Genomic DNA, 27,346 nt, shown 5'->3' with positions numbered 1-27,346 from the left:
CTCTTTCCCTTTCTCTTCGTCTCACTTTCTCTTTGTTTCTCTCTCTGTGCCTTTTTCTTCGTCCCTCTCTTTTCGTCTCTCTCTGTCTCTCTCTCTCTCTCTCTCTCTCTCTCTTCCTCTCTCTCCCCAAAGATCAAACTCCACTACCTAAAAAAAGCCCTCCCTCCACCCTTCTCTCTCTCTCTGTCTCTCTCTCTCTCTGGAGCTCAGGGGGACTGGGGACCCCAAAAACAGAGCCTGCCTGCCCCAGGCCTGAGACGAACTCTTCAGCACTGCAATGAAATGTCGTAGAATGCCACTGTGTCGCTGAGGTCAGGGTACAAACCAAGACCAACTGTTCTCTCGGTCCTCTCTCCTCTCACTAAAATACCACGGGTGCCTAAAGGACTGGCATTTTCGCCCAAAATTACGGTTAACCTTCTCTATCTCCCTGCTTCTGTCGATGCTTTCAGGTTTCAGCCTTCGGGGCTGTGACTGCTGGATCAATGATATCTTCAGGTGTCGCTCAGGTGTACCCAGTTTTGTTTTAATCAGTCTAAAAAGGTGCGCTTAGCACTCCTGCGCCACCCACACATAGCAGGGTATATATCACTGTGTGTGTGTGTGTGTGTGTGTGTGTGTGTGTGTGTGTGTGTGTGTGTGTGTGTGTGTGTGTGTGTGTGTGTGTGTGTGTGTGTGTGTGTGTGTGTGTGTGTGTGTGTGTGTGTAGGTGTGTGTGTGTGTGTGTCTAGGTGTGTGTAGGTGTGTGGGTGTGTGTGTAGGTGTGTAGGTGTGTAGGTGTGTAGGTGTTTGTGCGTGTGTGTGCGTGCGTTTGTGCATGTGTGTGTGTGTGTGTGGTGTGTGAGTGAGTGAGTGAGTGAGTGAGTGAGTGAGTGAGTGAGTGAGTGAGTGAGTGAGTGAGTGAGTGAGTGAGTGAGTGAGTGAGTGAGTGAGTGAGTGAGTGAGTGAGTGAGTGTATGTGTGTGTGTGTATATGTGTGTGTGCTTGTATTCACCTGAGGAAGCGCTCGTAGAGATGTCCTGAGGCCAGTGAGAAGATGTTGATGACGTCATCCTTCTCCTGCTTAGTCTCCTCCGTCTTACTGCCGCCGGTGAAACCGCTGTGGAACATACAAAAGTTTGAATTAAAAACATTCACACAAGAAGGGTCACACACACAGGTGGCCAAATTAAGTAAGAGTACTTTATCAGTAATAATTTCCTTTTAACACAAGCAACTTCACTGAAGAACTGCTCTACAGCCATTATAGAGCAATGCACCTGTTTCTGTGCTGGTTGGATCAAATTTTCTTTTTTTCAGTAACAAGCGTCAGTTCAGTTTTTATTGGCTGAATGTGTCTGCAAACTTAGCACTTATCTAATGCAGGTATAAAAGGAATCATTACATGTGAATTCTTTAAAGTCTAGTTCTCAGGCAGCAATGACACTGACAGTGAAAAAGAATAGAATGTTACACTGGAGCTGTGTGGCGTCCTATTCTAGAACAGGCAAGCACCTTTTCAACACCGCATCAATGTCAGGGCCACAGACTCACATGAGAGGAACATGGATCAGTATGTGAACTATACAGCCATGGAAAATATTGAGAGACCACTTCAAAATTTTCAGTTTTTGTGATTTTGTTATGCATAGGTATGGCTTTGAGTAAAACAAACATTGTTTTTTTGCCTTTTTTGAGATTTGGAAACATTGCATACAACTTATGTGTTATTTTGACCATTTTGATGATCTAAATGACTATATTTTCTTTCGAAATTCGGAGGAAATGTTGTCGGTAGTTTATAGAATGAAATGAAAATGGGCGTTTCACTCAAACCCATACCTATCCATAAAAAAATCTGAAAAACTGAACATTTCGAAGTGGTCTCTCAATATTTTCCGCGGCTATATAAAATACGGTTTGTTAGCAGAGAGTAACAGGTAGAGTAATGGAAAGCGGGAAAGTGTGACACAGAGTAACATAGAGAGAAAGTAGCGCAGTTGAGAAGGAAGATTGTGTACGTCCCCAGGTTAAGGTACAGGTACAGGTACAGGTCAAAGGCTGATTCAAGTTTTAAATGGTCCACACACTTGAAATCCGAAACGTTTCGACCATGTCGAAATATAGTTCTGCCTTGGATTAAGACATACAAGAGAAGGATTTTTTTATACTACTTTGGCTAGAGGAGGATGACGTACAATGAAATACAGGTTAGGTTAGGTCATTTCAGAGACAGAATTTACAGAGGGAATAACGGTGAAGAGAGTAAAACGAGACAAAGTAGAGCCACAGAGAAATAGAGAGAGGGTTTTGGGCGGAGGAGGGTGACGTACTATAAAATATAGTCAGGTTAGGTAACTTAAGAGACAAAATTTACAGAGAGAGTAACAGAGAAAGAGTTGAGTAAAGGAGAAATTGTTTTTCTTAGAGTGTAGTTCTGCCATGGATAAAAAAATGGGGGAAAAAGTATTTTAAGTGTGTCAACTCCTCACTGTAATACTACACAGAGTCATAGAATATAAGATAGAGAGAGTCTAGTTTTGGACGGGGGCAGATTTTTTAAAACTACTTTGGCTAGAGGAGGATGACGTACAACAAAATACAGGTTAGGTTAGGTAATTTTGGAGACAAAATTTACCGAGAGAATAACGGTGAAAGAGTAAAACGACACAAAGTAACAGAGAACCACAGAGTGAGAGAGAGAGAGAGAGAGAGAGAGAGAGAGAGAGAGAGAGAGAGAGAGAGAGGGAGGGAGGGGGAGAGAGCGAGAGAGAGAGAGCGAGCGAGAGCGAGAGCGAGCGAGCGAGAGAAGAGAGAGAGAGCGAGAGAGAGAGCGAGAGAGAGAGCGACAGAGAGAGTCTAGTTTTGGCCGGAGGGAGGAGGGTGGCGTACCGCGTGAGAGACTCCCAGAAGCCTGAGTCGTTCTCTTGGGTGCCGTCACTCAACAGCTCCTCATTCATCTTGTCTGGCTTCTTCTGGACCTGCAGACACACACACACACGGGCACGCACACGCGCACACACGGGCACGCACACACACACGGGCACGCACACACACACACACACACACACACACACACACACACACACACACACACACACACACACACACACACACACACACACACACACACACACACACACACACACACACACACACACGGGCGCACACACACACGGGCGCACACACACGCACACGGACGCAGGAACACACACACAGGAACACACACACGCACACGGACGCAGGAACACACACACACACACACGCACACGGACGCAGGAACACACACACACACACACACACACACACACACACGCACACGGACGCAGGAACACACACACACACACACACACACACACACACACACACACACACACACACACACCCACACCCACACCCACACCCACACACACACACACACACACACACACACACGGACGCAGACACAGACACACACACACACACAGCATTTAGTTTCTTATGGTTACTCAAACGTCTAGGCTCTGTGTGTGTGTTGTGTGTGTGCTGTGTGTGTATATATACAGTGCCTTCAAAAAGTCTACACACCCCTCCTCAAATGTCAGGTTTTTGTGATGTAAAAAAATGACAGAAAGACAAATAAATTCACAGCTTTTTCCACCTTCAATCTAAACTATTAACCTGTACAATGCAATTGAGAAACAAGCATAAAGCCTTAAAGGGAAACAATAGAAAATAAAAAACTTCAATTAACATGGTTGCATAAATATACACACCCTTAAATTAATACTTAGTTACAGCACCTTTGGGCTTCTCTGGGCTATTCCAAAATCTCAATCTTATTCTAGTGAAGCCATGCTTTTGTAGACTTAGGCGTGTGCTTAGAGAAATTGTTGTTCTGAAAGATTAGTTCCTTTGCATATTCACCTTTCTACCAGGGGGCCGGCGGTTTTGTGGCACTACCACGGCCCCTGTGGAAATGTTCATAATTCCCTCCTCCCTAATGAGTGCCCCAGTTACAGCTGAAGAAAAACAGCACAAAAGAACAATGCTGCCACCACCATACTTCATGCTAGGTATGGTGTTATTGCGGTGATGTTTTGCGCCAAACATACCCTTTTGAATTATGACCAAAAAGTTCAATCTTGGTGAGGTAAAGTTTGCAAAAAATACTTCTGTAATCTCCCAAATGCATGTGGGAAGATGTGTTATGGTCTGGTGAAACCGAGGTTGAATATTTAGGACATAATTCCAAAAGGTATTTTTGGCACAAAACATCACCGCAATAACACCATACCTAACGTAAAGTATGGTGGTGGCAGCATTGTTCTTTTGTGCTGTTTTTCTTTAGCTGTAACTGGGGCCTTTATTAAGGAGGAGGGAATTATGAAAATTTCCACAGGGGCCGTGGTAGTGGCACAAAATCTTCGGGCCCCCTGGTAGAAAGGTGAATATGCAGAGGAACTAATCTTTCAGAACGACAATTTCTCTAAGCACACGCCTTAATCTACAAAAGAATGGCTTAACCAGAATAATATAGAGGTTTTGCAATGGCCCAGACAAGCCAAAGGTGCTGCAACTAAGTATTAATTTAAGGGTGTGTATATTTATGCAACCATGTAAATGGAAGTTTTTTATTTTCTATTGTTTCAATTTAAAGCTTTATGCTTGTTTCTCAATTGCATTGTACGGGTTAATAGTTTAGATTGAAGGTGGAAAAAGCTGTGAATTTATTTGTCTTTCTGTCATTTTTTTACATCACAAAAACCTGACATTTGAGAAGGGGTGTGTAGACTTTTTGAAGGCACTGTATGTGCCAGATAAAGGTTTAAAAGGTTCTCCTTTGACTGGTGTACTTATCTCATGCAGTTTGAAGAAGAAAGTACAGCTAGCAGGGATGATCTTACTGAGATAGCGCGCGCGCGCACACACACGCGCGCACACACACACACACACACACACACACACCTGGATGCACAGTGGCATCAAAATGAGAGCCAGACTATTTTTAAAAACACACAGGCACACAGCCTGCAGACACACACACCTACATTCTCACCCACACTAGCATCCAGATTATGAACTTACAAATACAGCAGTAATCACGTACACACACCTTCCCAAATTAAAAAGTTCCCCACACAAGGAGACCACACACATTCTGTGCTCCACTTCCTTGCTTAGACACACACACGCACACACAGACGAGAGCTGACAGGCCGTCACGTGTAATAAGGGGGTTGTGGGAAGACGTGTCTGCTTCCTCTCCTCCTCTCTCTCTCTCTCTCTCTCTCTCTCTGTGTCTCTCTCTCTGTGTCTCTCTCTCTGTGTCTCTCTCTCTGTGTCTCTCTCTGTGTCTCTCTCTGTGTCTCTCTCTGTGTCTCTCTCTGTGTCTCTCTCTCTCTCTCTCTCTCTCTCTCTCTCTCTCTCTCTCTACCTGTCTCTCTCTCTCTCTCTCTCTCTCTCTCTCCCTCTCTCTCTCTCTCTCTCTCTCTCTCTCTCTCGTCGGCCTTGCTGCTCATCTGTCTTTTGCTGCCTATCTATTCCATAGCCTATCCTGTCTACTCTCTATTTTTACATGTCTGTCTATCTGCCTTACATTTACTCTCTTTACCTGTCTATTTATCTGCCTCCTGTCCACTGTCTTTACCTGTCTGTCTGCCTTACGGCATCTGTCTGTCTATCTACCCGTCTGTCTGTCTGTCTGTCTTTGTGCTCAGTCGGCCCATTTACCACCATCCATCCATCTGTCTGCGTGCATTCTTCTGTTAGTACCCGTCTGTCTATCCTGCTTCCCTCTCTCGGTCTGTTCTACTGCTCTTCCTCCTTCCGGTCTCCACCAGTTTGTCTGCCTTGTTAAACCAAATGCCTGTCTGCCTGCCTGCCTGCCTGCCTGTCTGCCTGTCTGCCTGCCTGTCTGCCTGCCTGTCTGCCTGCCTGCCTGCCTGCCTGCCTGCCTGCCTGTCTGTCTGTCTGTCTGTCTGTCTGTCTGTCTGTCTGTCTGTCTGTCTGTCTGTCTGCCTGTCTGTCTGCCTGTCTGCCTGTCTGCCTGTCTGCCTGTCTGTCTGCCTGTCTGCCTGTCTGCCTGTCTGCCTGTCTGCCTGTCTGTCTGTCTGTCTGTCTGTCTGTCTGTCTGTCTGTCTGTCTGTCTGTCCTATTTGGGTGTTCCAACTTCCAGCATCCTGGCACCATCTGTCAACCTCTCATAGGGCTTTCAGGCCGACCAGAACGGAGCCTGTGCCAGTGCCCGCACCAGTTACGTTCGGCACTAAAGTGCTTACCTGCGAACCCCCCGTGTTCATACCGGGCTCTGAACTTTATTCGCATGTGACTGTGTGTTACCCAGATGAACCTGCTGACGGCCACGCTGTCGTCACGGTTCGCGGAGAAAAAAACAAATATTCTGCGGCTCGCATTGCGAACCAACTTTCCGGTTCGCGAACGCAAATATCTGTGGCGTGAACACGACGGCCGGTTCACGATTAGGTGCGGGAACGGGCTTCAGCACGGTTCTAAGTCGGCCTGAACGCGCTATCAGTGTGCACATCATGTCTGTCCGTCTGTTCTTCTGTCCGTCTGTCTGTCTACCCAAACATCCACCTGTACAGTGTCGACCCAAAATATGGGGCTTCAGCAGTAGCCAGAGATAAAAGAGCCAAAGCGCAGGACTGCCGGAAGACAAACCATTCTGCTCTCTTGCATACACTTTTTGCTGGTGTGAATAAGTGAATGGGGAGAAAATATGGGAGAAAAAAAAGAAAAAAAGCCTCCTCTCCTCTTCCCTTATTCCTCCATCCTGATCTCCTCTCCTCTGCACTCCTCTATTTTTCTCTGCACTCCCCTCTTTTCCTCTCTTCTTTCCTCTCCTCTCCTCCATCCTACTCTCCTGTGCTCACCAGGTAGCAACTGTACCTGTTCTCCAGTCTCACCTTGACTTTGATGATCTCTCCTCTCCTCTCCTCTCCTCTTCTCTCCACCTCCTATCCTCTCCTCTCCTCTCCTCTCCTCTCCTCTCCTCTCCTCTCCTCTCCACCTCCTATCCTCTCCTCTGCTCTCCTCTCCTCTCCTATCTTTTGCCCTCCCCTCTCCTCTCCAGTCTCACCTTGACTTTGATAATCTCTCCTCTCCTCTTCTCTCTCCTCTCCTCTCCTCTCCTCTCCTCCTACCTCTTCAACGGTCTTACCTTGACCTTGATGATCTTGCTCTTGAAGTTGTTGAGGACCACGATGAGGTCATCAGCATCCGCTGGTGAGTCCGTGCCATCATGGCTGTCAAGAGGGGGAGGGGAAGGGGAAAAGGGGACGGTTAGTTATTTACACGACTGTACCTCCACTACACACTTCCAAACATTCAAACGCACACACACACACACACACACAAACACACACGCAGGCGCGCACGCATGCACGCACACACACGCGCACGCACGCACGCACGCGCGCACACACGCACGCACACACACACGCGCACACACACGCACGCACGCACGCACGCACGCACGCACACACACACACACACACACTAGAACAAAGTATACACAACAGCAGGCCAGATAAAATAGTCAGAGAAACGAAAACAAGGACACCCAGCCACACAAAGCACACAAATGGGCCTAAGGACACAGAGAGCTACTTCACTGTGTGCATGGTGTACCTGTATATTTTATAGAAATAGCACACATAAATGCCTAAACACCTACTTCACTGTGTGCTGCATACCTACGTGTATATTTTGCTTTAAAAAAAAGCCAGGGCTCTAAATTAACTTTTTTTCATAACCAGCCAAAATGGCCAGTAGATGTTAATCAAACACATACTGGCAAATGGGACAAAGTGGCCTTTTCTGCCAGCCAAACTGGAATTTCACCAGCATCTGGCTGGTTGGCTCAGGCTGGTGTTAATTTAGAGCCCTGAAAGTAGCACACATACATGCCTAAACACAATCAAAGTCAGAGAAACGAAAACAAGGACACCCAACCACACAAAGCACACGAATGGGGCTAAGGACACAGACAGCTTCTCTGTATACCTGTATATTTTGTAGATGTCCTCTGATCGGCCCTTGCGGAGTTTCAGGACCCAGGCGCCCGGGTTGGCCTTCAGCTGAAAATAGCCCTGAGAGAGAAAAGAGAGAGTAGACAACAGTCAGCATCACTACACAGATACAGATACAGATACTCACACACACTCACACTCACACAGACACAGACACATACACAGAAGCCTCTGTACACACACAGACGCACGCACGCACGCACAATGGCTCAGACACACATACGCACGCACAGAGATGAACAGAATCTGTACACACACTTACACACACACAAAGGCTTAGACACACACACATACACACACACAGACAAAGGATAAGACACATATCTACATAAACATACACCTATAACCACCACATGTGTGGGCGCGCACACACACACACACACACACACAGACCTATTAATCTGCATTAAGCCGCTACATCAAGGGAGCTCGTCTGCACCTGACGGCAGCCTCTTGTGAAGACTTAGTGGTGTCTGATGGCGTCTTAATACTTTTAATACAACATGAGCGGTGAACAAGCACATTCACACAGCCCAGGAGGAAACATCACGGTTGGAGAGACTGCTAGTGTAGTAGGCTATGGGCACGGGCACTCAGGTACACAAATAACATCTACCAGTTGAAATATATGATACGATATTATGAGTTTTCATCCAAAAGGATAAATCATGCCATTCTCTCGTAGATAAATAAATGTTTCTCTCTCTCCCTCCCTCAAAAAAGTCTGAAATCAATGTGAATAAATAAATAAATAAATAATCAATATGGCACAAATGAAACTGCGATAGAATAGCTCTGGTCTGTGCATTGGAAACACTACAGGCCCTCAAATGTATGTCTATCGGTTCAGGCTGTAAGGGGTATGAGCCGGGGGTGGCGTCTCAGCAGGTTTTTGAAAAAGGTAGGTCTGCACACTGCCGATCAGCTCCAAAAATAACATTTATTATTTAAAAAGCAACGTTTCGATCACGCTGGATCTTCATCATTGCTTTTTAAATAATAAAGTTTATTTTTGGAGCTGATCGGCAATGTGCAGACCTACCTTTTTCAACTGTCTGACTTTTTTGTCTGGCACCTGCAACAAGCGTTTTTGGATGTGCGCACCCTACCCAAAACTACTGTCTCACCAGGTTGGCCATGACGATGGTGTCCTTGATGACGGGGTTGGCGTCGGTGCCGAGGGTGAACTGCAGGCCGCGGGGGGGCTGGCCCGTGCTGACGTCGAAACAGTGGCCCTCCAACAGCAGGTACTCCAACTCGTACTCCGCAGGCACCACACTGTCCACCTAGGGGGAGGCACACACACACACACACACACACACACACACACACACACACACACACACACACACACACAAGATTAACATTCCTTGTTAATAAGTTATTATTGTCTATATTACTACTGTTACTATTACTACTATTGCTCTCCAGCAGGAGGTGAGGAAAAAGTCAAAAAAGTCAAAAATTGCACAAGTCAAAAGCAAAAGAGCATAAGTCAAAAATTGCACAACTGTGACTAGATGCAATATTGAAAAATTCACAGAGGACAGGTACCAGACGTAGTGTGGAGCCAAGTGTCTTGGCGGAAGAACGTAGGATGGCGCGCGAGGCAAGGGGACAATAGCAACCTGTAGCCCACCCCAGCTCTGGGTGGTGCTGCAGGTGCTCACCTCCTCCAGGTAGATGTTATCGAGGTCGTAGCGAGTGACCGTCAGATCGACAATAAAGTCGTAAAGTCGTAAATTCACTTTTTTTTAAATCGCCAGCCAAAATGGCTTTAAGATGTTAATTTCTGTAGCTCTGTAGCTAAGTAAATGGGTCAAATGGCTAATAAGTTGGTCTTTTCTACCAGCCAAACTGAAATTTCACCAGCATTTGGCCAGTTGGCTGGTGCTAATTTAGAGCCCTGTAGGTATGGGTTAGCACTATTATTCGCCAAACTGATGGGCAGGTGTGCTTCATGTAGTGTTCACATGCTCACCTCCTCCAGGTAGATGTTGTCGAGGTCGTAGCGCGTGCGTACGGACTCCACCATCCAGCTCTCGGGGGTGTTGAGGTTGAGGGTGAAGAGCGGCGTCTGGGGCATGTCCAGGAACTTGGCCAGGGGGCCCTGAGACAGGCTGTTATCCGCCCCGAAACTCAGCTGAGACTCCAGCACGTAGCGGTAGAAACTGGAGCGGGGAGAAAGAAAGAAAGAGAGAGAGAGAGAGAGAGAAAGAGAGAGAGAGACCATTAATGTATAGTATAACAAGATGTGCAGACATATTTCAACCACCACATATGATGGGAAAGAGTTTCTGTGAACTATAACTATCAGTATGAAGTGCATTTTGGCCCTCAGTCAATTTGAGTTTGACACAACCAAGACAGTGGTTAGTTAATTAGTTAGTTAAGGTTTACAGTTACAGATACACACCACGAGTACTGTATAACAGCCTAATGGAGAGCATCTTAGCATTTATAGCCAATGCTAATTTCCAATGGCAGTTTCTGAAAGGGCTATAAAAATAGCATATAAAAACTGTAGGAGGTAGCTGTGTAGGAGGCAGCTTGAGTATGCCTGTGGTTGTGGTGAGATAAAGAGCACTTTGTGATTGACAGAGCTTATAAAGTAGTTACAGTTGAAAAGTGGCTTTCAACTGTGGTTCAATGTGTTTTACTTAAATTGGGAGCTCTTCACTTCTAACAGTGATTTCATTAGCAGTTGAGGTGCTCCTGCATATACAGCATTCAAAAATACACATTAATCTGAATGCTAATTCTGCAAAGCATTTATAGAGAGGTAATAACTCTCCTACTTTCTACTATTTGCATTTGCATATCATTTGACAGAGACAAATGTTGCGGCTGTTGCCTTGCTGTTGTCTAGTCTCTCTAGACTGTGGACGATAAAGTATTTGAAGTAAACAAGAAGGACCACCGCACACTGGTGGACTTGATTTTGCTGCTTTTTTGTGATTCTTCTTCTTTTCTTTGGATTACTGATGACAGCACTTCACCAGCACCTAGACTGGCTGTGCATAGGAGCTTCAGATCTTTGAGTAAAGTATATGTATTCGTATTTGCAGCCTCACCTCTTGAGCGGCATGTCAGAGAGTCGAGCCTGGCAGTTCATGAAGACTCGCAGGTTTACATTGACCAGCTGCTTCAACACCTGGGTAGGAGAAATGATGGGTGGGAAGGGGACGCAGAGATAGACATTACTTAGAGGGCCACTGACCATCAAAAGTTCTCTGAAAAATGTGACTGTCTTCACAGTGGAAGCCAAGACAATCTCTCTCTCTCTCAAACATTCTATGACAAAATAAAAGTTCTAATATTCCACTTGAAAAATTCTTCAGCACTGTCACCCTCCTGACAATAATAGGAGTAGGATTGACACACACACACACACACACACACGCACACACACACACACAAACACACACACACATGCACGCACACGCCCACACACACACATGCACGCACGCACGCACACACACACACACACACACACACACACACACACACACACACACACACACACACACACACACACACAGCTGCTGGTGGTGTACTTGATTAGGCCTGGGTATTGATTGACAATTTTCGGTTCCGGTTCCATTTCCGTTTCCTTCGTTTTGGTTCCGGTACCAGAACGGTTCCATTTTCGGTTCCTAGAAACCCTGAATTAAACCTGCAGTTACCCAAAGTGGCCAGTAGATGGCGTAACGGGTCTGTAAATCATGAGTTTCCCTGCCTGCCACAAGGCGGCGCTCATCGTGACTTAAGCAATGGCGGGTTAAAGGCATTTAATTCTATAGCCTACAGCATTCATGATTAATTGCATGCTGCAAGTTGTCCTCTCGGCATGGCTTGGCAAGTACAATAAACGGTTTTGATACTGATAAATGTTCTCATGTCTGATTAAAATTGTTCTGCTGTACTAGGCCTATACGGTGCAACTTCACTTCTGGTACCAATCCTATGTCAAGCGTGCCTGACATGATTTTTTAATACGCTACCCAGTCTGTCGACAGCTTACCAAAACAGAGACCCAAGATTGCCACTTTCTAGTGGTAAAAAAACAACCTGTCCTTCTCCTACAGACATGTGTTAGGGCTTGTTCGACAGCTGCGAATCTTAGGTTTTTACGGCACGTTTTTATGTTCTTTCAATCAAAAGTTATTGAACTGTAAGCGGCCGCTGTTGCAAGTGAAAAAATAGCGCTTTCCAACCTTTTATTTTTTATTTTTTTTAATCTCATCTTTTTTTTTCCTAACAGCCAGCGATCTCCTTAACCTAGACCTACAGACATGTGTTAGGGCTTGTTCGAAAGCTGAGATTCTTAGCTTTTTACATTTTTTTACAGAACTTTTTTATGTTCTTTCAATCCTCAGTTATTTAACCTTAAGCGGCCGCTACTTCAAGTAAACAATGGCGTTATTCTCCAGCTGGATAGAGAGGAAATATTTTTTGTCGCTGTGTTCTTTGTTCCCTCGAATTAAACCGACGGTCTAAATAGGCTACATTTGTACGTCCCCAACACAAGACCAGTTATTTCTAAGTTAGCTCTTTTCATGGAAAAACATGTTTCCAAGGAGTTAGAGAAATCTTCCTGAAGAGTCGAGGTCATGGTTGAGGTTGACGGTATTGCCGTTGTAAAGATGCTGCAACTCTCCGCACGCAAGTTAATCGAATGCAAGAGCAGGTGTTTGAACAGGTTGGGTGTATTGGCATTCTTGCATGATATTAGTTTATCGCAGATATTGCAGCGCTCCTTCCTTATCTACTTTCCTGAAATATAGCCACGCTTTCGACGGCATGTTTTTGTTTCTCAAGTAGTACAATCAGCTGGTTGAAAATCAGCTGTCTTGTCAATCGTTTAAATGAGGTGCGAAACGGGAAGAGGAGGAGCGTGGTCAGTTTGTGACACTTGTGGTTGGCTGAAATGGCCGCGTGCTTAAACACACATTTGATGGCTCTAACAGTCAGACTTCAGGAACCGAAACGTGGAACCGACAGACAAGGCACGTTTCGATGCCAAGTAGAACCTTAGCTTTTAATTCGGTTCCATCAAAGAATTGAATTTCGGTACCCAGTCCTATACTTGATAGACCTTTTTCACATTTATTTTTCTTCAAAATGCTACTATTACTATGTCAGAACCCTATAAAGGACTTTTTAGGAAAAGCACAACAAACCTCTTAATGTATGTCCTCTACAAGTCTTCTGTTGTCCAGTCTTGCACTTTAAATGTCTGTATGAGCACTGTCTATGTCCATACTGTCTTAAGTCCATGTATAAGTACTGTCTATGTCTATACTGTCTATGTCCTTACCTAGATTAGTCTATGTCTGTATGGGAAAGCAAGAAATGTAATTTCAAATTCTTTGCATGACCAGTGCATGTAAAGAAATTGACAATAAAAACCTACTTGAAAACAGCTGTTTGCGCTGTTTTGCAAAAAGTAGGCTGCACCTTGCATAACTTGTGTTTCTATTGCACAATCGCGTTTCGGCGTGGGCCTTCTTCATTGTGTCTGGCCCACGCCGTTCGTGCAATAAAAACACAAGTTATGAAAGGTGCGGCCTCTTTCCTGAAAAACTGAGTTGAACCCTCACAGTCTAAGTCTTTAAGAGTGAAGCCTACTCCCAAGTTGAACAACCGCTGTTGGCCTTACCAAGAGCAGAGGGGCGAGCTTCTGGGCGTCTCTGGTGACGGGGTCGACCACAGCCACGATGTCAAAGTAGACCTCCGCCTCCTTGGGCCTCAGCTTCACAGCACTAGAGGAGGGGGGCACAGTAGAGGGAATGAGAACAGCAGGGGGAGAGAAACAACTTACGGCTCAGAGATAAGAGACTTATACCAGAGAGAGTAGAGAGAGAGAGGTTCCATTGGCCCATTGTTTCCGGGTTCTATTATTGCAAGGGGGAGGGGGGGGGGAATCCCCCTTTAGGCAGACCTAAGGACTGTTCTATTCAATGCTAGGAGTATTATGACATGCCCCTTTAGGCAGACCGGAACCTGGTCATGTTAGGTGCCCATAGCAACCTATTACATTGGCATATCTCTATACACTTAAAGAATCTCTGCTTATACTGCAGAGCTATACGGTGACGTGACATTTAAAACTTTCAAAACTTCTCAGACACACACAGAGGGGAAAAAAAGTAAAAAACAGATATCGGAACATCTGAATGTTAATCAAGAAGACCAATGTTCCATTTTTGAGAAGGATGTGCAGCATGTTCCTCCTTTTTCTCTCAAGAGAAGCTGGAGCTTGGTGTTGCGGACTTCATTATTTGAAGTGAAGTGGAGACATGGAGTGGGGCTGTATGATCAGGGCTTAGTGCTCTGTTCTGTTGTGCTGTCTAGAAAACACCCACATTCCTCTCTGCTATCCCATCCCTGTGTGTGTGTGTGTGTGTGTGTGTGTGTGTGTGTGTGTGTGTGTGTGTGTGTGTGTGTGTGTGTGTGTGTGTGTGTGTGTGTGTGTGTGTGTGTGTGTGTGTGTTCCCTGGGACAGCCCTCTGAGGTGAGCTGGCCCTCCTGCTGCCAGCCAGCGGGGGTCTACAGCAGCCTTACCCAGGGCCGGATTAAGATAGACTGGGGCCCCTAGGCTACAGGTTATTGTGGGCCCCCTCGGAAGACAATTTTTGCCACAATTTTACATAGGCAAGGCGAGGTAAGTTTATTTCTATAGCGCATTTCATACACAGGTGCAACTCAATGTGCTTCACAAAAAACACATAGACAGCATCGTAATTACGAGCTAGGAATTAAGGATAACATTGTCTACCAACTGTACTCAACATGACAGATGATTCTTTAAATTTTGCATCTTGTCAATATCCAATTTTCCACTTTTGGCTAATCAGTGCCCCCCTGGCATGTGGGGGCCCTAAAGGCTGCAGACATATCCATCCTGTGGTAGGGGGCCCCCTGGCAGGTGGGGGGCCCTGAAGGTTGCAGCCATATCTATCCTGTGTGTTAATCCGGGCTTAGTGCTCTGCTCTGCTATCTCGTCCCTGGGAGCCATCGGGGGTCTACAGCAACCTTACCTTAAACTTAGTTTTTTTTTCTTTTTCTTCAGATATGTAAAAGTTTTATCTTTTACCTGACATGTTTCTACGGTATAGTGCAGGGGTGGGGAACCTATGTCTCGAGGACCGTGTACGGCCCTTGAGGCCGTTTTATCCAGCCCCCGATACAGTTTTAATGTTATGCAGCTTCACATGAAATATGGTATATTTTGTGAAGGAAACTTAGAAAATACATTTCCAATACAATTAAGTTATATTCAGGGGACCTAGAGAAGGAGGGGTCTGTTTTAAAGGTGGCTGCCTTCAATATAGGCCAAAAGTGCAGAGGGAAATCCTGGTTTGTGTTCATAGTACAGCCCTCAGAGGACTTTTACGCCCCTTGGAGGAATTTGAAGTCGTCCTTCGAATGAAAAAGGTTCCCCACCCCTGGTATAGCTATTAGAGAGGGTAACCCTCTGATGAAGACGGATTACCCTCGGGACGGGACATCAAAACATGTCAGGTAAAATATTTAACTTTTATGAAATGTATGAAGTGAAAGAAAAACACTCAACTCACGATTCGGTTCGACTCACGATTTTTGACCTACGGTTCGATACACCCCACGATTTCTGAAAAATATCTCCATTGAAGCTTGGAAACACCATCACATCAAATCATAAGGTTGTTTTCTGGACGAATGGGTCTTCTTGTATCACGATACAGTATTGTGACTCTCTGTCACGATTTCTCGGTTCAATACAATATCGTTACAGCCCTATAGAACAGCCATCATGTGATGGCATCAGGCATCAGACCTGAGGAGAGAGGACTGCGTGGTGTTGAAATGAGTTGAAGTGAAGTGAGTGTAAAAAAGAAAAAAACACCTAGCACATAATGAACATCATAGTACTTGCCGCCTTACCTGTATCGGTCATCAGCAAAGCCGTACTCTATCCGGGCCTCGCCCTTCGGCTGCGAAGACAGCAGAGCATCCACCTTCATCACCAAGTCACTAGCCCTGAGGGGGAGAGGGGGGGGGGGGGGTGGGGGGGGGGGAGAGAGAGAGGGAGGGATGGATACAGGTAGGGAGAGATTAAGGGAGAGAACGGTTAGACATGAACATCATAAATGCAGCTTTACCTTTATGAGGGGGGATGAAGAGGGGGATGGAGATAGCAGAGTTGAGGGACAGATAGGGCAATAGCTGGAGTGAAGGGTAGAGAGAGAGGGGGGGAGGGGGAGGAAGAAGGGTAGAAGGAGAGAGAGGGAAAGAGAGAGTAAAGGAGGGAAGAGAGGAAAAGCCTACTTGAGGGGCAGAGATGGGGCGAGAGAGAGAGAATGAGGAAAGAGAGAGAAAGAAGAAGGAGAGAGGCAGAGAAAGACAGGGAAATTGTAGGGAGACGAAAAAGTTAAGAGAGAGAGAGAGAGAGAGAGAGAGAGAGAGCAGTTGAGGGGAAAAGGACCCAGGCAAAAAATATTTTTTTAAAAGTGCAGAGTTGGAAAAGGGAAGGATCAAAGGGGAAAGTAGCAGAGGAAGTGGGGATAAAAGTAAAAAAAGGGTGTGGGGGGTTAGGGGGGAGAGCGATAAAAAGAGTAACGAGGAACATTCTGAGAAAGACACATCAGCCTTGCCACAGCAGAATTGCAGCGCATTGCAATTCATAATTAAGTTTGCACAGTGAGAGCAACAGAACATGTCTTAGCCAACAGTGTCAACTAATACACTTAACTTAAGCTGTATGTGTGAACACACAAAAAGTCAAGAAGTACCCAATCACTTTTCAATGGAACAGACTAATTAGAGAGCATTTCAATTTAAAATGTTCTGTTCTCTTTAATTATTTGCTGCGATACATATTGCGAGCAGCCGAGAAATTAACCTCTTTGACCTCTTATCTTTTTTCCCCTTCTGTGAGTATTTTCTGCATGGCAATAACTAAAACAGACGACCCACCTGAATCATAAAACAATTTGCCCCTTTCTTTTTTTTTTTAAAGATTTTTTTTTGTGGTCTTTTTTTGCTTTATTTTTGATAGTATAGTGAAGATGGTGACAGGAAGCGAGCGGGGAGAAAGAGACGGGGAAGGACCGACAAAGGACCCGGGCTGGGAATCGAACCCGTGTCGGCAGCATAGTAGACAAGTGCCCTACCATTAGGCCACGGTTGGCCCCCCTTTTCCCTTTCTAGCCGTTATTAAGGAAGTAGTCCTCTAGAACGGGAGATTTTGAAATTCATGTCACAATACACACTGGACAAATTGTCAGACACTTGATGTCAAGATGCGTTTCACTTGGGGGGAAAAGTCACCGAAACTGCTATGCTTGGTCTAGTCATGTGTCTACTGTAGTCCTGACTCATGTGTCTAGTCTTGTCCTATCATTTGTGGTTACTTGTCTGTTAATGTTTCTCCTCTCATCTGTCTATTCTACATGTGATACCTTTTCCTCTTATTTTCTATGAACCTCATTTGTCTTCAGATGAGATATGGAATAGAAATTGTGCAAGATGTTGTAATTATTTAATAACATCCGAAGGTCGAAGGGTTTGATGGTGTTTGATAGCCCCCCCCCAAAAAAAACAGGAACAGCAAGTAAGAAGTTGGAGAATTCTGACGCTTGTGTCAGGATGACTGATTTTAATTGTGTAAAATTGAAACCAACTCCTCAAACCTCAGCAGACACACATCACAAGAGTTGCCACTCTTGGTTTTTCAGTCAGGACACTTTAGTTGGCCCTGCACTGCCTCGGCAATAACTCACGGACGTGCGGATTTGCTTAAACGAGTACCATCACAAATATGTGATTAGAATTTTGCCAACATTTTGATGTCATAACGACAACGATTTTTTTTAACACATACTTCTATGGGACCTGTAGAGTGTTAGAAAATCATTTTTCCTCAAAGAGTTAATTGGTAAAGATCTTTTTCACTTTGCCCATTTGCTTGGTTCTGGACAAAAGCTATGGCACTCCGCTGCGTGATCGTCTTGTCCTCTCTCCTGCTGCTCTTCAGTGCGTCGGTGCACGTCTTCTGCCTTAATCTCACAGGACCGAAATTTGTTTCTTTCCACAAGAAGACACAGTCAGGAATGTCTCAGAGGGAGTAGATTTTCTGACCTGCGTGGCCTCTCTCGGCATTGATGAGGAAATCGTAAACGAAACGCTGTCCTATTGGCTCGTCAACGGCACCTTCATTGACCGCAATCCTTTGTTTAGAGATACAGGTATGTGCAACCACGTACGGATTGAGAAGATGCACGATGGGATGTACTTCGCCGTCAACACTCTTTATATTCCGACCGTCTCCAAGGAGCGTCTTCCCTTGAAGTTCCGTTGTAAGTTTCAAAACTCGGTTGGTGAAGTTCACAAAGATGTGTTTTTAAAGGCGTTGTCTGACATGCGTGGCTTCTCTCGGCAAGGAAATTGCAAGGGTCCAACAAACGTCTTGCCGTCCTACACAAGTGTAATTGTAATTCTGGTACTGTTTCTGTTTGGAGTTGTTGTTATTTTGCTGGTCCTCCTGTGGAAATCTTATCAACAAAGATATCAGCGATTCTAATGCCACTGTCTACCGTCCTACACCAATACATCCTGGACTATTGTGCTTTGGACACTTTTTTGGGCAGTCATGGCTAAGTGGTTAGGGCGTCAGACTTGTATCCCAAAGGCTGCCGGTTCAACTCCTGACCCGCCAGGTTGGTGGGGGGAGTAATTAACCAGTGCTCTCCCCCATCCTCCTCCATGACTATGGTACCCTAAGCATGGTACCGTCATGCCACACTGCTTCCTTGGGGCGCCATTGGGGGCTGCCCCCTTGCACGGGTGAGGCATAAATGCAATTTCGATGTGTGCAGTGAACACATGTTACAATGACAATGGGAGTTGGAGTTTCCCAGTTCCCAGGCTTTCTTCTTCTTCTTCTTCTTTCTTTTACTTTCACTTCTACTTTACTCTCTGCAGCAGAACCGTTTCATTCATGTGACTGGGGGGGGGGGTGTTCAAGGAGAGGTGTTGGAAGTTGAAAATGATCAATTTTTCAGGCGTGTAATGAGTATATATGTTCCTGTGTGTATGTGTGGAGTTGGGGTCATGTTACCATTTAGTTTGTGTTGCCTTGTATCTGTTAAACCTTGCTACTTGCAAAGCTTAATTGACATAATAAGCGCTAGCGTAGCCAGGACCAGAAGTGACAAAAGTAAAAGTAAAAGTGAATACACGGTGTTAGATAAGTTACCTGCGTTGGAAGGAACTGTGTTTCCTTTTTTAAAGTTTTACTTTTACTTTTGACACCTCTGACCATGACCATGAATTAAGAGATGCCTAATGCAATGTGATTCTAGTTCCTGGTTAAAAAGAGATTGAAGAAATGAACACGGAGATCAATGCTGCCTGAACCACTGTAAAGTACTTCCATCCCGCAAAGATCATGATTTGAAGAAAACTTATGTGTCCCTTCAGCAGTCACTGAATGAACAAAAATAATATGATTTTCATATCCATGTTCTATGCCTCGTTTGTTTTTGGATCTTGTTTTTGTTTGCTTTTTTGCTTGTTTTTTAGATGTCGGTTATCTCTATCCGAGAAAAAAAACAGAGTAATGTATTGTGTAATTATTGCTTGTTATTTACAATTCCTATAGGAAAAAACAAATAAATAAAATGATCTGTTTCTAGTGCTGATAGTTTGACCCAATTATTTATCTGCATAGAAATGATGCATCCAAGTCTCTAACATACCGGTACATACAACTGTCAGGGTGTGAGTGTCTCAATACAAGTTTAGACTCGCTTGCCTCACGTTCGCACATAATCAATGGAAGATGCACAGTGAAGATGTGAAGACAAGACATTCATGTGATGGCACCTATTGGTAAGACACAGCTAAGCCAGTGGGCCAGTTTGTTCACCCCACCTTTTTTGAAATAAACGAGCCTCTACTGTACCATCATTGTAAGCCTACAAGTCACGGCCGCCCTGTAACCTCATAAGAAGCCATGCCAACGACCCCTCAAAGTAGTCTAAAAAAATTAAAACGACTAACGCCCCCGAATGGCAACTAATGGCACGACCCCCTCTCAGCTGTATCCTTCTCAACGGCCCCCCTAGGTTCCCCAAACACCGCGGTTAGAGCACCGGTTGAGAAGCACTAAGCCCGTGATTCTCAAAGTGTGGTCCGCGACAGAGCCTCATTGGTCCCGCGAGTGGATTTCTTACTTTTCCAAAGACAAGCTAGCTGTATGCTTCTATTTGTAACATTATTACAAAGTAAGCAATAGCTTTAAGTCTTATTTTCACCACAATGAAGACAGGCCTGTAATGTGAAAAAGTAAGTGGTCTGTATCCAAATTAGCAGTGTCAAATTAGCACATGTCAACTGTCAATTCATTTGACAGGTGGTCCTTGAAGATATTTGAGGGGACAAAGTTGTGGTGTCCCTCGGTCCTGGAAAAGTTTGAGAAACACTTTGCACTAAGCTAAGGCAGGCATAGAGGGTGTGATGTCACCCTAATGAAAGTGCCACCGTGCTGAATTGAGGCAGCAGGCTGGGTGGGGCTATAGGGAAGCTCTATCAGAGGCCGATAATTCAAACATCCAGCTCTCCATCTCTCACACCACACACACGGACTCTCACCAGGGCCAGGTTAAGATGGCCTGGGCCCCCTACAGGTACAGGGTTGCCTTGCCCCCCCCCATGCCCCCCCCCCCCCAACGCCCCCAGAAACGCAAATTTTACAAAACCAATTACTACATAGACCAGTGTCATAATTAACCACAAGCCAGGTATTAGTATCCTACCAACTATACTATATAGTCTACCAGAACGTTATACTGAGACACACATTTTTTCAACATGCATATTTGTCACAATTCCGTAATTTTCACTTGTTGGACAATCAGGGGCCCCCCATGGGGGGGATAGGTGCGCCATTCTGCCGGAAACAGCCCGATCCGTTTTTTAAAACCCCCGGCCCCCCGCGGTCGCTACCCAAAGGTTTTTTTTAAAACCAAACCCCCCCCATTAGCAAGTAAAACCCCCCCTTAAATTTAAAAAGGGACCCTAAAATTTCCCAAAAAAAAAAAAAAGGGGAAAAAAAAAGTAAAAAAGAAAAAAAGTTAAGGAAAGGGGGCCCCCAAAAAAGGGGGGCGTAGGGAGACAGAGCTGCCCCGAAAAAAAGGGCTTCATAAAAAAAATGTTTACCGTTAAACTTAAAAAAATTTCCCCAAAAAAGCCCCGGGGCTTCAGTTTATTTAAAATGGGACGGCAAATTTTTGGACCAAAATTTTTTTAGCCATGACGCCCCCTCCAGCCCGTTTTGTGTTGGGGGGGGAGCTTCCCCTCAAAGGAGCTCCCAAGGGAAAATTCCGTTAAAACCCCCCCTTCCCCCGTGGGTGGGCCGAAAACACAAAAAAGGGAACCCTATTTTTTAAAAACTAAAAAATCATTTGGGGGGTGTTTTTTTTGAAATTGAAAATTTTTATAACAGACACCCTAAATAGCTTTTTAAAGAAAAATAAAAAAAATTTTTTTAACAAGGTTCTATTACCAGTATTTAAAAGCATATAATTTGGGGAAAGGGGGGGATTTTGTGTGGTTTTTTGGTTTTGGGTTTTTTTTGGGGGGTGGTTTTGGTGGGTGGGGTTGGGGTTTTTTTTTTGGGTTTTTGTTCCCCGGGGGGGTTTTTGGGGGGTTTCTTTTTTGGTTCCCGGGGCGTGGTGTTTCCCGGTTTTGGGTCTTTTTTTTTTTGGGGGTTTTGTTTGGGGGGGTTTTGGAGGGGTGTTGTTTGGGTTGGTCCCCCCCTTTTGGCGGGCCCCCCCTTTTTTAAGTCCCCCACCCCGGGGGAAACCCCAACCCCCTTGGGGCCCCCCCCGCCTGAAAAAACCCCTCCCCTGAGGGGGGCATGAGGGAAAAAATTTGAAAGCCTCTTAAAAAAAGCCAAACCCTGCGGGGAAGAAGGTTAAAAAACCCCCAAACCGTTAAAACCTGGGGGAGAGCCCAAAAAAGGCAAAACCCTTAGGGGACAAAAATTTAAAAAAAGGGGCCAAACCCCGGGGGGGGCGCAATTTAGGGGGGCCCCTCTTAAACGAACACATCCATGGGGGCCCGGGGAAAAAAATTTTTTGGAAAAATTCTTTAAAAGGAAATCCTATGCAAAAAAGAAAAACCCTTAGGCTTATTTAAAAAATAAGCCCAAACCCCGAGGGGAAGACATTAAAGGGAAAACCCCAAACGGGCCGTCCGAAAAAGTTGGGGCTTTTTGAAAAGGCCCCGGTTCCCCGAGAGACACAGTTGGGGAAATTAACCCTTCAGGGGGAATGAAATGGGGGCCCTACGGGGCAAACTTTTTTGGGGGTTTTTGAGGAGGGGGGGGTTTTGGGGTTCTTAAAAAAAAATTTTTCCCCAAAAAACGAGCAACCTTTGAAAGAGCCTCCAACCCCTTCGAAAAAAAAAAGGGACCCATTGGGGAAAAATCTTTAAAAAGACACGTCCCCCGGGAACAAACAAAGGGGAGACAAAAGGCAACTTTTAAAAAACCCCCCCAAACCGCCGGGGAAAAGGTTGGGAAAAAAACCAAAAGGGCCCTTAAAAAGAAAGCCAAAAGGGGGGGCAATTTTTGGGGAAAATTAACTCCGGCCGCCGCCCTAAGGGGGAAAAAAAAGGGGCAGACCCTTTAAAAAGACCCAGAAATTTGGGAAAAAAAAGAACCCAAAAAGGGGGGGGAAAAACATAGAAAGATTCTTAAAAAGGAAAATCCAACCCTGCAGAGGGGAAAAAAAAGACCAAAAACCTTTTGGCCCCCCCCAAAAGAACATCCAACCCTGAGGAAAAAGACCAAAGGACTTATCTAAAGAAACCCCCCCCCTCAAAAAAAAGAAATTTAAGGGGCAGCCTTTTGGGGCGCGAACCCCCAAGGAAAAATTTTAAAGACCGAAACCCCAAAAGGGGACCCTGGGGGAAAAACAAATTAGGGACAGCACCCCCCTTTAAAAGGGCCCCTCCCCCAAAAAAAAAACCCCAACAAGCCCAAACCTTAAAAAGGGGCCTCCATCCCCAAAACGAATTAAACAGATTTTCAAGCCTCCCCCACCCCGAGAAAGAAAAGGCAAACAACTTAGACAAATACTTTAAAAAGAACACTATTTGAGGGGGGAAAAAAGTAAGGGGCCCTCTTTCGGAAGTTTAACCCAAAAAGGGGGGAAAAAAAAATAAACAGGAACGTCATAAAGACAAAAGAAAGGGAAACCCCTTTTAAAAAAAACACAATCCGCCCGGGGGAAAATAGAGGAAAAACCCATATAGGCAAGACAAGGTGGGATTTGAACCAAACCCCCCCACAAAACCCCCCCAAAACACCCAAAAACCCCCGGGTGGGAATAGCAAAGACCCGCCCAAAAGGGAAAAAAACATAAAGCCCCCCCCCCTTTTTAAAAAAAATCTGGGGGCCCCGGGGAAAGGAAAAATTAAGAAAACGAGGTCCCCTTTAAAATGGAAAAAAAGCCACCCAAAAAAAAGGGAGGGGGGGAACAAAAAAAAATAATTTTTTTAAAAGTAAATTTTTCCCGGGGGTATTTACCGTATTTCAAATCTGGTGGAATTTTACCATATCCAAAATTTTTTAGCCATTTTTAAAAGGGGGCGGTTTCCAGAAATTTTTCCCGAAGGGCCCCCCCCAAAAATTTCTGTGGATTTTTTTTTTCCCCCCGGGGGGGGGGTTTGGGGTGGGAGGTGTAGGGGGGGGGTTTTTGGGGGGGGGGAAAATTTTTCCCCCCCTTCTTTGTTTTAAAAAGTTTTAAAAAAAAGGGGGGGAAAAAAAAAAAAGGGGGTTTTTTTTAAAATTTTTTTTGTAAAAGGGAAATTATTTTATTGGGGTTATTTTAAAGGATTGGGGTTTTTTTTTTAAAAGGGTTTAAAAAAAAATTAATTTGGGGAAAATTAAAAAAAAGAAAAATTTGGGGGGGGTTTTAAAATTTTTAAAAATTTAAAAAAAAAAAATGGAAAACCCTTTTTAATTAATTTCATATTTTTAAAATGTTTTTAAAAAAAAAAGGGGGTTTTTTTGTTTCCCCCACCAATTTGGGGGTTTTCCCCCCATGGCCCTTGGGGGTCTCCCCCCCATCTTGGGGGGGGTTTGGGGGGGCCGGTTCCAACCCCAAGGCCCCCCCCCCCCAGCTGCTCTCATTGGTTTCGATTCGGCCGGGGTTTTTTGATCATGCCCAACCGGACTTTGTTATTTTTTTCTGTCACGAAAGGGGAATTTGGGGAAATCAAATGTATCAAAATTTTTTCTTTTTATTTTACCTTTGTGTACCCTGTAATAGTCATTAAAAAGTTAACTACCAAAAGGGAACACAATTATGAAAAAAACGGGGCCCCAGTAATGCGCTCCGACTATCATTGCCTTCTGGTAACAGAAAAATATAAAGTTTTAACATTTGAGATAGAAATAAAATCACATTGAAATAGAACCCCTTTCAAGGCCCCCTGGCCAAGCCGCACACACAGTAAAACATTACGATGTGAAAAAAACCTTTTTTATCACCTACTGATTGTTAATGACCTTTAAAACTTTTTTCAAAATTCTACATCATTTATTGCCCTTTTGAAGGACACAAGCAAAAAAAATATATTAAAAAGGTGTTAGAAGACGGGACCAATAGCGCAAAAACCAAGTTAAATCCAACATTTGAAAAGCTTCACATCCCCACAGATAGACACCCAACTTAAATTTTTCAGAGGCTTCACAACTCTCTGAAAGTTTTTTCAAACAAAAGTAACGGCAACAGAATGTCAATGGAACGGGGGTCCTGTCAGCACCTGTGGAGCAGGCCATTAAGTTGGCCCCGGGGGCCCCTAGGCTAAAAGTGCGGGAGCCCCCCACAAAAAACTACAGTCAAAAAAATGTATAAAAAAAAAATTTCAGGAAAATTATATCCCCCAATGGGGAAAGGGGAGCTTAAAAAACTTTTTAAAAAACTTAGTTGACACGGCACTTGACATTTTCTTTTCAAAATTCGAACATTGACATTTGTATTACCCACACAAACGGGGCCCCTTGCATGGGGGGCCCCTAGTGCAGTCATATCTATCCTTGGGGCCCCTTGCATGTGGGGCCCCTAGGCGCAACCAATCTAGCCTGTGTGTTAATCCAGCCCGTGGGGTCCTTCACCCTGGGGGTGTCTCACCATTGCCTGAGGGCGTCGTACCAGCGCGCCCGACGCTGATAAAAGCCCCCACCACCCAGAACTCCCCCCCGCGATGACCCATCGCTGAAAAACACACAGCAAGGGATTTGATAACGGAGACATGTCCACACACACACACCCCCCACACACACACACACACACACACACACACACACACACACACACACACACACACACACACACACAAAACAGTAACACAGGGCCCTACAAACCTATTTTGCTGTTCAGGGGTTTAGGTGTTTGGTGTCCAAATTTGCCACAAACACAAGGGTAATTTCACAAAAATCAACACTTTGAGCCCCCACCGACACAGTTTTAAATCATACTGAATCATGTGCACTTTTTACTTACACTACTGATAAAATAAAGGCAATCCCAAGTGTCCCCCCCTAAATTTTTAAACCTTTTTCTTTCTTTTCCCCCTTAAAATTTTGGGTGTCAGATCACACAAACCATTCGGGGTGCTACCTTGCTACTAAACGGGCACAGAAAGTATGTTGAAATCGTGTCGTCGGGTCCCAAAGTGTCTGATTCACGTGAAATGACCCACAATGCTTAATAAGTATCTATAACTACACCCTTCGATCGTTACCCCCACAAAAATAGCTAAAAAAAAAACTGGTAATAGCTGGTTGCAAACTCGGTGTAGTGACGGGCAACAGCTGATTAAGAATGGAGATATAAGACACTGGGGGTGACAGCGGACAGTGCAGTGAAAACAAAAGGGGGAAAAACTTTCCAACGTTTTTCCCTTTTTCAAACTTCGTTGTAGCCCCCCAAGTCTGGCCGGTTTTACCCTAAGTTCTGCTGCCCCCCCCTGACTGGGGCTGGGTTTAAAAATCAAAAAAATTTTGAATATTAGGGCGTAGTTGTAACTAATAAATCATTTGCCCATCACGATTCTTGCAGTGTGTGTGACTGCATCGCCCTACCAAAAACCCAGATACCCCCCTTTGGGGCCGTCTGCGGCCCTGCTGGTTTACACGGTATGGCTGACGGGTGGAGGACAGCCACTCATCACCACTTTGTAGGGGTGCCCGTACCGATTCTATCGGCACCCGAACTGCTATTTACTCGTACTCGTCCCCGTCAAGCACTTGCCATCCAGGGAACGATACTGCTTTTCACCAAAACAATGCAAAATCTGCACGTTCTGTGGACTAAAAACAGCAGGAAAAAGTGCCACCTCAACTTTTCTAACATTTAATCTACGGAAATGGAACAATAAAAATATCCCGTGGAAAAAAACAAGGCGCATCATTTATTTTCTTGTAATTTTTGGGGGAAAACCCCGGATCGGGATCGTTTTTCAAAAAAGTGGTATCGGGGGATCCCACACTTAGGGGGGTTTGGGGAGAGGGAGGGAGGGAATCCATGCAGGTACTTAGAGGACTCATTTCATGAACACAAGACCACACAGACTCTGAAAAGGGTGTTTTTAAGCCCACTTTTTTCTTAAAACCCCCTGGCACTGTCTACGCCCTGCCTGTTCGCACGTCAAATTCCCCAGTCCAAAGACTGCTGAGATGGAAGCCACTCATCACCAATTTGGGGGGGTGTGTCAAAAGGGGGGGGGAATCCCTCAATGTACGGGGCACGCATTTGGGGTTGTGTTGTTTTAGATACACACGTCAAGGGGTGCAACCACAGCTAATGCCACTATTGTTTGGATTAAAAGTTTTTGTTTTTTTTTTAGATTACCTTGGAGCATATTCATTGCAACTTAATACCAATTATTTAATGTATGGGTTGTACCGCCTGACATCTGACCGCCAAAAAAAACGTAATTCTTGACCCGTTTACATTTGAAGAGCGAAGCTAAAGCACACAGACTCCTAAAAGGTTGTTACACATCTGAAACATTAAAGTCAGATGTTTGCAAATGGTTAAAATCTTGAGCTGCAGAGTGAGTCTTATAATGATGTTTGTCCCACTGTGATGCACCTGCAAGCTGATGGGTAGCGTAATTAGATCCCATTCAACTCGACATGCATTTAAAACTCAGGAGAGCGCGAAAGGGAAGGGCGCTGAAAGGGGACAGCTAGCTCAAGGAAACCAAGCCGCCGATAGGCATAAGTAGGTAAGCAATGCTTAGGGCGTGGTGTCAACCAAATTGACGACCAA

At 44.9% G+C, this 27,346-nt stretch overlaps 1 protein-coding gene across 1 annotated transcript in view; it reads right to left on the bottom strand.

The window, feature by feature from the left end:
* The window catches only part of LOC134466123 (UDP-glucose:glycoprotein glucosyltransferase 1-like), a 36,417-nt gene extending 10,861 nt beyond the window's left edge, over positions 1-25,556 (bottom strand). The window contains exons 1-11 of the mRNA XM_063220019.1: positions 25,528-25,556; positions 25,202-25,285; positions 15,942-16,037; positions 13,675-13,777; positions 11,087-11,166; positions 9,994-10,183; positions 9,140-9,298; positions 7,987-8,072; positions 7,142-7,226; positions 2,872-2,960; positions 995-1,099 (exon numbers count right to left, since the gene is read on the bottom strand). Coding sequence (XP_063076089.1) covers positions 995-1,099; positions 2,872-2,960; positions 7,142-7,226; positions 7,987-8,072; positions 9,140-9,298; positions 9,994-10,183; positions 11,087-11,166; positions 13,675-13,777; positions 15,942-16,037; positions 25,202-25,285; positions 25,528-25,556 — 1,106 coding nt within the window. The remainder of the gene's footprint in view (positions 1-994; positions 1,100-2,871; positions 2,961-7,141; positions 7,227-7,986; positions 8,073-9,139; positions 9,299-9,993; positions 10,184-11,086; positions 11,167-13,674; positions 13,778-15,941; positions 16,038-25,201; positions 25,286-25,527) is intronic.
* Positions 25,557-27,346: the final 1,790 nt, after the last annotated feature.

This window comes from Engraulis encrasicolus, chromosome 16 (genome assembly GCF_034702125.1).
Source record: "Engraulis encrasicolus isolate BLACKSEA-1 chromosome 16, IST_EnEncr_1.0, whole genome shotgun sequence".
In the NCBI taxonomy this organism is placed as follows: Eukaryota; Metazoa; Chordata; class Actinopteri; order Clupeiformes; family Engraulidae; genus Engraulis; species Engraulis encrasicolus.
The sequence above is the reverse complement of the archived record's forward strand: the minus strand, read 5'-3'. Positions and strand labels throughout refer to the sequence as shown.